Below are 9,107 nucleotides of genomic sequence, written 5' to 3'. Positions count from 1 at the left end.
GCTGGACTTGTTTGTTTTCTTTATGCTGACCCGGAAGTAATCCTTCAGCAGTAACCGGAAGTCCACAGAAATCCTGATTTAAACGCAGCAGAACGAAGTAAAATTCCTTGAAAACGACATACAAAAGCCTCATACGTGTATATGACATACAGAATATTATATAATGTACCGAATTTACTTTTAGTATGTTATTCACATCTGTATTTTCATGGGGAGTTTATCCCTTTTCTGTATGCATTATGTTGCAGTGTGTCACGTCAGCGCGCCAAAAACGATTTTCCCGCTCGCGTTGCTCTTGAGAAATCCGTCGGGTTAAGGGCAAAAAAGACCCAAAGTTCTTACGTTCCTGTCATATTCTTCACAATGATAGGATCTACAGACTTGGAGGAAAGCACGGATGGCCTTGGCAACAAGAATGACGAGGAATTTGGGCAGAAAACAGAAAAGGTATGTGTGGGGAGGGGAGGGCCTTCTTGGATCGCGCAAAAAATATACCGATTTTTTGGTAACGTTTATCTCAGAGTAAGAGCCTTTTTTTTGGTTCAAACTTTCAAAATATTCGAGGAACAGCTTGGGGGAACAGCTTTTGATATTATTGTGAGCTTGTAGGCATACCCAAAATGTAGTTAAACTTTGCAGGCGTCAAATTTATTTGGGAAACATAAGTTACATTCATTTTGGTCACTGATAGATCCGATGACCCTTTTGCTGGAAATGTTTGTTATTCACCGTCTCTAGAGCTTCTAAACATCTCTCGTTTACTAGTACTAGATAAAAATAAATGTTGGATATGTGTAGACGAAATGAAAGGTTGAAAGTCAGCTTCCACCTAGTTTGTTAGTTGTAGTCTTCACATTCAAACTCATGAGGGACCCTTGTCTGACCAGACGGTAACAAAGCTGTCCCCAGGGATGACAACAGATGTTCACAGTTCAGAAAAATTGCTAATAGTCAATAGTGCTCTGTTGACCAAACAGATATTTTGATGAAGCATTGAAGGTCTCTACTTGGAATGTCAGAATTACCTTGTAACGTTGTTCGTGTTTAAAATATAATTTCACGAAAAAGATGTTCCAGAATTTTGGTCTTTCTCCTTACAATACAATAATACTTGTTCTTCCTTTTTTTTTTTACAAGTGATCGATTAACTTTGAATAAACAAACAAAACTCTAAGGCTATTACAAATTTTAAAAAAATAATTTGGTACTTCATAAAGCCATGAATAATTTTGTCAGATTGGAATTCCTTATTCACATCCAAATTGTCTGAAATTGTAACTTACATGTTAGTGTTATTTTACAAAAGATTTGGTTTCTCGAAAGGATGCTTGTGACATTTGTGTCATCTTATGCACATGAAACACAAGGAACTTGAGTAAAAACAATCTCCTGGCTCCCGGGATTCGAACCGAACCCACCAGCTTACTAATACTAACCCAATGCCATCACGGCTAGGACAAAAGGTTTGGACCAGTTGGACGACGGGTTGTACTCGAACCCCACTGTTACACACGTTATTCCAGCTACAGAACTGAAGGCAATGTATGATACACACTACTACCAGGGTTAGACAAGTTTTCAAAAATTCACTTGTCCTATCGGGCAAGTACATTAAAAATTTACTTGCCCGAACCAAATTTTCACTTGCCCGAAATTTAAATTACATTTTTCTATGTGTTTTCACTTTCATAAATTTTCACTTTGGTTAAGAGACCATGCCTAGCGAAATAATAGACGTTAAACGAGGACAACAGCAACAACAAAATCCATGTCTCTACTGGCTTAAAAATGACATGGTCAATATAGGCAGGCATTCCGCCCCATGTGCTGTCACACTCAGTGGTAATTTGAGCGGGTCACATCTGGAAATTCTTACTTGCCCCGGAAGCACTTCTGCTTGCCCGAACAGCACTTTTACTTGGCCGTGACAATCGGGCTAATGGACTTGTTTATCCCTGCACACTACTACTAAGCTCACATATTATTATTGATGTTATTATTATGTAGCTGATGCCTTCAGATATGAACACCAGAAATGTCAGTGACAACGAGGACAGCCCTGTTAGTCAGGAGACCAAACCAGCCAGCAGGGGACCTGCCCATGGAGAAGATAGCACCATTAACAAAACACCCAGTACCAAGATGAGAAGGGTGAATGACAATTCTATTATATAATAAGATTGTTATATTGTCATTTTGTTGCAAATTATTAAGATAAACTAAATTATTATGGCTTTATCACAATGTGGATAACTTAACTTTAGATTTGAAGTATCAACAATTAAAAGTTAAACTAATTACTAGGCAGCTGAGCCTTTGCAGTTTCTTCTGTGCAAATATTATCTTCTGTGACGGCCATTGGTTCACAGACATAATGCTGTAATGTAAGCCTTTGTTAGACTGTTACTCATACGTATCTGTTTCATCTATTGTTGATACATAGCTTGTCCTGGACTCATCATCTGATGAGGAGGACATAGTTGTATCCAGAAAGCAGCTGCAGAACTTGGATGACTCGGATGGAGAAGACAGCAAACTCTCTATCAGGAAGACACCAAAGACTCGCAGGAAGGCCATCCTGGAGGACTCAGACGAGGAGGATTCCTCACCTCCAACAGAGGAGGGTTCTACAGTTGAGCAGTCAGCAGCAGGAGGAGACAACTCAGACAGTTCTGATGGAGAAGACATACAGACCAACAGAATAGTCAACAAATCAAGTAGCAAAAAGAAAAGGGTAAGACTAAGATGATGCATTTATGACTAGTTGTCCTAGAGAGCATGTAGAAGAAATGGTATATGTATATACATGTTTTAAATACTTTTTATCGATAGAACCAGAGGGAAATATAGACCATATGAATACTTATGACTTGGTTGGAATGCCCCTGTATATGTGCATACAATTAATGAAGCTGATCCTGTCTATGTGTACTTGTTCTACATCATCACTGACTGGAATTCTGCCCTTTTGCCTTTTCCAGATTGTCATGGACGACTCCTCTGATGAAGACGAGGGGCTGGGGAGTTTAGCAAGCAGCAAGATTAAGAAAGATGACCAGCCTAAATCTGGCAAGATGGTGAGTCAGCTGAGAATATACCAAGGATATCCAAACCACAGTCATGAACTGTTAGGGTCAACTACAGTTAACACTGTATGCTATTGCTAATTCCTTACTCAAAGTCAAGGATACTTCGAAAGTGACTTTTTTTGCCAGATAAACGATTGGTTTTTACAAGTAACCCTGTTTCCTCAAATTCCTGTAACACCTTAAGACTAGAGTTAAATATTATGTACATATCTGATTAACACAAAGTTACTTGTCCTGATTCATGCATCCTATTTTCTTTATTTTGCCTGTTAGAACATCCTTGCTGACTCTGATGATGATGATGATGAAGACATGCTTGGAGAAATATCACTAAAATCCTTACTTCACAATAAGAATCAGGATAAACAGGAAACAGATATGAAGACATCCAAAGATGGAAAGAAGAAAAGGGTAAGAGATGTAGAGCATCAATTATTCATTTTTCATTTCTGTTGAAAAAACAGATGAAGAAAACAGTTGTAGGCTTGCATTGAGATAAGTAAGGTGTAGCCCAAGTACTAGAAAAAGTATACCCATCTGTTGTGAGTGTTGTCATAAGCACAGTAAACTTGTTACTCTGACTTAGGGCCTAGCATATTAGCATTCATGCTTTACTCTTGTGATAACAAGGTTCAAATACATGTACAGAATATTGAGTATTCTGTCATGTTCTCCCAATGTCTAGCTCATTCTGACCCTAAACTGTCCATTGTCTCTTCTCCAGCCTGTGCTGGATTCATCATCAGATGAGGAGGTGGAGATGCACCTAAACAAGTTGAACTCTGACCTCTTTGATGATGAACAAAATGACAACAGTGACCAGGGTGCGGAAATGGACATGGAGGAAGAAGAACAGGTCAGATCCGAGAAATCTGCAAAGAGCAAAGCAAGAAAGAAACAGGAGAAAGTAAGTGTATCACCTACAGCATGTTTGTAGTTTGTGTGAGTTTTGTTAATTGTGTTGTTTAGCTATGGCCTATCCACTACCATATACTCTAATTACATATTGTCACTTGAGGTGCCATTTTTCACCAACCAAAAGTTATAGATGTGTGCTATAAATTAAATGATGTTTCAATGTCTGAGCCATACCATGTTCCCTCAGCCTCCCAAGCCCAAGAGGCTGAATAAAGCCGAACAACATCTGATGCACAGTGAAACACAAAGGATGACCAGAGGTGGGTACAGAAGCATTTGCATTTTCAACTTAAGTTCTAGAAGGGTATAGATGTCTATGCTTTTTATCCAGAACGTTTTTCAATGAATGAGGTGGTGTCTTATACATTTTACGTGTAGGTATTGCTGAAGAAAACAGTTTTGTGTACTTCAGAGAAATGGCTCAACTTATCTACTGGCAGATCATGAATTTGTTTCCCATTGTAGCAAATATCTTCACAATTGTCGCTTAAATGCTTCAAGGAAACTATACAAACTTCCATTGTTCTTACAGAGTCAGAGCTGAACCTTCCTTACCTCAAGCCACCACCTAAAACTATAGATGACTTCTTCAAGCCCAGACCTAAGGCAGGACCACTCAAAGCTGTCGGGGGAATCGCAAGGTGATTACCTTGGATTTTAATAGTGAACGGTGTCATTGTTTGCATTTTTTTTCAGAATGAAAACAATGAAAGTGTACATAGAAATTGTATCCTCTACAAGAAGCTTAAACCACCTGCAGCTTTTTGAGGTGGATATTTTCTTGATGGTGAATGTTACCAACCTGATAGCAGCTATATTATAATCAGTTGAATACCCGTGATCTTGTGATATTGGTTTGACTTGGTATCCCAGTGCACAACTAAATCTTTTAATGAAATCTGTATTTTGAAGTCACCCAGTAGTTTAATGTTTATCTGTTTTGAATATGCCTCTACTGTGTGGTTCCAGCCTCCTCAGAAGACCTGTTGCCCAACAGTTGGCCGTCAGGAAAACGACAGCACAGGCCACAAGACCAGCTGAGAAGCCTCTCGGCAGTTCACTAGCTCCTTCACAAGCACATCCAGCAGCCCCTCCACAGCCCACCAGAGCAGATGTTTTCACGAATGATGAACTTGATGAACTGCCTGACATTGTAGATACAACATGTGCAGATAAAAATGATAAGGATCTTCTAACCGTGTCAGCATCGCCGACTGAAATAACAGATTCAGGTCTAACGTCTGTAAATACAAACCTCGGTGCAAAGATTAGTTCAGAGGATGATATAGAAATGCAAGAGAATGCTGAAACCACTCAGGGAACCTCAGAAGGGATTACTCAGGACTCCGGTGTGGGAACAGATGCTGCTACGTCCACACAGACAGCTGCCCCCCTCCCCACCCATACATCAGAGACCCAGCCTGAACTGTCACAGGCAGCCTCAGCCGAGCAGTCAGAACCTGCAGCAGATAAACAGGAGGAGAAAGAAGACCTCAAGCTGACAGTGCCACCACCTTGCCTCAGTGGAGGGCCTGACTCCTTTATTGATCTGGAAGACTCCGCTGTAAGCTGCTCTGACAGGCCCAAGAAGAAAGGAAGTATGGTAGACCTGCTGGACAGGTTCATTAAGCATTCCCAGGCCAGCAAGAAACGAGCCAAGAAGCACCAACAGCAGATCAGGTAGAACTTACTCACTAGAATTTGAAAGAACTGAAATTTCAGCAGACGTTTTCTTTTAACACGAGTAGAATTATGTGATTGTGAACAAATCATTTTATGATAAAGCAGACTAAGTATATTTGCTGCTTCATGGACACACTGGTTTTGTCTTTGCAGTATTGTAAAAAAGGAGACATCTGCTGAAGGGAAGGAGGAACTGAAGCAGGAGACCCTGACTGTTACTGTAGAGGAAGGGGAAGAGCCTGCTAAAGAAGAAGCACCTGGTCAGTATTTGCCATAGGTGCACCTAGTTCATAACATAGCTCAAAATACTCTAGTTCTGTTTTTCCCATGATAGATTTGAGCCCCATAGGATGACTGAAATTTAAGCTATTGAAACAAACTGAGTCTGAGGTCATGTCTGTGCAGGTGCTCGGCTGATGAAGCTGAAGGAGACTCTCCAGGCCAAGATGCGTGAGCGGCGAGCGCAGGAGAGGGAGAAACGGCAGCAGATGTACCAGCTGGATAACGAGGAGGGGTTTGGGGACGAGGAGGAGGAGATGACTGATGAAGAGGAGACAGATGATGAAGAGCAAGATGAGGAGAGGGATCAAGGACAGGTCAGACTGGCAGTTATTCTCAGTGTTATTCTTAGGATATGTTTATGGTCATCGTTACATTTTGTATGGTTTCAATAAAAATGCTCTGAGCTATAGATATCACAGTCAAAGTGTGTTTGGTCAGTGAAAGAACTGACCTTCCTCTGTAGACTGTACTGGTATTCAACTCCTGTACCGTTTCCTTCTGCAGGGTATCCTGGATCTGGAGGCAGAGGAAGATGGAGAGGGGGAGGAAGAGGATGCTGATACTATCCTCACAGATGAGCTTCCATCCACTACCAACCTCAAACCTGTCAAACTGTGCCCAGGTGACAGCGAGACAGACAGCTCCAATGTTGATTTCAAAACACCGGCAAAGTTTGCACGCCCTCTGCATCCTTTCTCTGCAGGGTCTGATAAAACTATGGACTTGTTTGACTCCACAAGCGAGAGCAACTTGACCACGCCTGGAAACAGTAACCACAGCATCAAGTCAAAGCAGGATTCAACTAAAGGGTTAGAAGTTACGCCAACTGGTCACTCCAAGCCAGGGCAAGGAAAAGGCTTCTTCAGCTTTAGTGCCATTAAACAGAAAAAGGGTCTCATCCGACACGAGTCCCAGGGTTTCCCATTTGATGACAGTGACCAGTCCCTAGATGGTAGTGCAAAGGGCTTAAAATTACAAGGAGACACAAGCAGTGTAGACCTCAACACCAGTATGGACCTAGGGGCTTCTATCCCCTCCCACCAGCCAGAGAAAAAAGTTGGGTTTGGCCGTGAGGACACAGCTCCTGATCTCTTTGCACCCTTCTCTAGGTTCAAGTCAGGAGAAGAGCCAGATTCAGGGCAAAAGGTTAGTTTTGCCGACCCTTGCCTTATCTCTTTTTTTTGCTAATGCAAATATCTGTTCTTCCTTTGCATTTCTTAGTTTCTTGAATTTTTTTTATATTTGGATTTTGATTTATCCCATCATGTTGCAATCCAGTCTTTATGTAATGTCGTTAGATGTATGTAGGTCCTGTATGCTCTGCAAATGCAAATCTTATTTGATTTGTGATAGCAGCATTTGACAGGTGGCACTTTTTGTTTCAATTATCTTTTTACTTCATGTATGAAATAAGGACAAATTCCCTTTCCAGAGCTCACTCAAGCTGTCTGAGTTGACCCTGCCCATTGAGGACTCCCAGGTTTGTGATTTTGTTGATGTGTTTCTTTCACCTCTTCAGGATGGGCAACTGGCACTGCACAGTACAGAAGAAGCTTGTAATGCATGCAGATCAGCTTTATACAATGTAATATATTTTGTCATGAGGCCAAACAAGGAGAGAAGACAAGACCAGTCAACTGAAATTCTATGATTTATGTATTGGAATATATGAGGAACATTATTGATGATCTCTAGCTTGTAGCCTGTAGAAGACTTAGCCTGATGGTTTAACCACATGTCCAAAGATAAGAATGATATCTGTATTTTTCAGGACCTTTACCGCTCGTCGCAGTCCCCACCACCAGGCCAGAGGCTACTAAGCACACAGAGTTTCCACTTCTCTCTGGAGAGTGACTCTCAGCAGAGCCAGCTGCTGGACTCAGACGGGTGAGTGCTTATTCATGGCTCATAACCTTGTAAGAACCCTGGGAAGTTTGTAAGCTAGGATGTCTATGATTTAAAACTTAGAATTACAAAGGTACTGTCAAATAACATTAATTAAAATAACATTACATACAGTGGTGTATTTATAGGTCACAAGAAGTTGACAGTTAGGAATCCACCTGTAAAGTGTGTCAGCTCACTGTTTGAAGTAGTAGTTGACAGGAGTTCATTACAATAGTTGTCACTTTTGTCAGTTCTGTCATGAATGCCTTTGTTTGCTGAAGTACATTTAACAAAAGAAATTTATCTTGGTAGTTTTCTGAAGGCAGCCGATGAGAAGAGACCCCCTAAGCGGCAGTTGCTGCTGGCTGATGACAATGCCATGGACACCAACATGGATGAGCTGTTGGACCTGTGCTCAGGGAAGTTTACTGGAAGTAAGTCTCTGGCTTTCCAGTATCTTGAAAACTTGGACAACCTTGGTTTGGTGGAGAGTTTGCTAAACATAAAAGACTACATAGTTTGAGAAGATAAAATCTGATGTTCCATTATCATGCCCTTGAAGTGTAAGACTCTTAGAATTGTTCTGAAAAGGTTTATTTTACCTTTGTGTAGGGACACAGAATTCTGGAGGCTCCCAAAGAGACAGAAAGGAGCTGGATGGCAGTAGAGGGTTTGCCTCTGATGGCTTCAAGGCCAGGCTGCCCAGAACAGACAGCCAGGATGACATGGATGAACTGCTGGGGCTCTGCTCAGGGACATTCACTGGCAGGTTTGTGCCTCAGGCTCAGATGCAATATTTTTGCCTCAAACTTATTGTTGACCCATGTGTCACAGTTATAGTAATCTGGTAACTGTAATGCATTTTTGTTGCAATATCAAATACAACTGTTGTATGTGAGGTGAGGTATTTTTGTGGAAATAAGTGTTGAGTCATGTTGTTATTTATAACTCAGTACCCAGCAGCCGGCCCAGTCCACCCAGGGTAGGAAGAGAGCACGTGAGGAGTCCCAGGATGGCAGCAGTATGTCGCTAAGGATGGTGTCAGATGAAGAGGTGGAGGAGGAGGAGAAAACGGAGAGGAAGTACTTCAGCGATGGGGAGGAGGAGGAGGAGGCACAGGTTCGAACTTTCTCACAGCTGCTTCCATGAAGAATATAGTTTTGATTTTTCGATGCAGTACTTGCTTTTCTTTGAAACGTTAAGCTTTCTGGTCATTTTGTTTTTTCACGATTGTCATATGATTGTTGT

At 41.4% G+C, this 9,107-nt stretch overlaps 1 protein-coding gene across 1 annotated transcript in view; it reads left to right on the top strand.

Annotated features, from left to right (window-relative positions):
- Window positions 1-161: 161 nt before the first annotated feature.
- The window catches only part of LOC118409245 (claspin-like), a 12,311-nt gene continuing 3,365 nt past the window's right edge, over window positions 162-9,107 (top strand). The window contains exons 1-17 of the mRNA XM_035810157.1: window positions 162-447; window positions 2,008-2,151; window positions 2,444-2,734; window positions 2,982-3,077; window positions 3,363-3,500; window positions 3,814-3,996; window positions 4,195-4,267; window positions 4,540-4,648; window positions 4,977-5,687; window positions 5,844-5,950; window positions 6,096-6,286; window positions 6,477-7,118; window positions 7,405-7,452; window positions 7,744-7,859; window positions 8,172-8,293; window positions 8,472-8,628; window positions 8,813-8,978. Of these exons, the coding sequence (XP_035666050.1) occupies window positions 364-447; window positions 2,008-2,151; window positions 2,444-2,734; window positions 2,982-3,077; window positions 3,363-3,500; window positions 3,814-3,996; window positions 4,195-4,267; window positions 4,540-4,648; window positions 4,977-5,687; window positions 5,844-5,950; window positions 6,096-6,286; window positions 6,477-7,118; window positions 7,405-7,452; window positions 7,744-7,859; window positions 8,172-8,293; window positions 8,472-8,628; window positions 8,813-8,978 (3,378 nt within the window). The 5' untranslated portion in view covers window positions 162-363. The remainder of the gene's footprint in view (window positions 448-2,007; window positions 2,152-2,443; window positions 2,735-2,981; window positions 3,078-3,362; window positions 3,501-3,813; window positions 3,997-4,194; window positions 4,268-4,539; window positions 4,649-4,976; window positions 5,688-5,843; window positions 5,951-6,095; window positions 6,287-6,476; window positions 7,119-7,404; window positions 7,453-7,743; window positions 7,860-8,171; window positions 8,294-8,471; window positions 8,629-8,812; window positions 8,979-9,107) is intronic.

Source organism: Branchiostoma floridae, chromosome 1 (genome assembly GCF_000003815.2).
Source record: "Branchiostoma floridae strain S238N-H82 chromosome 1, Bfl_VNyyK, whole genome shotgun sequence".
Lineage (NCBI taxonomy): Eukaryota > Metazoa > Chordata > Leptocardii > Amphioxiformes > Branchiostomatidae > Branchiostoma > Branchiostoma floridae.
The sequence above is the reverse complement of the archived record's forward strand: the minus strand, read 5'-3'. Positions and strand labels throughout refer to the sequence as shown.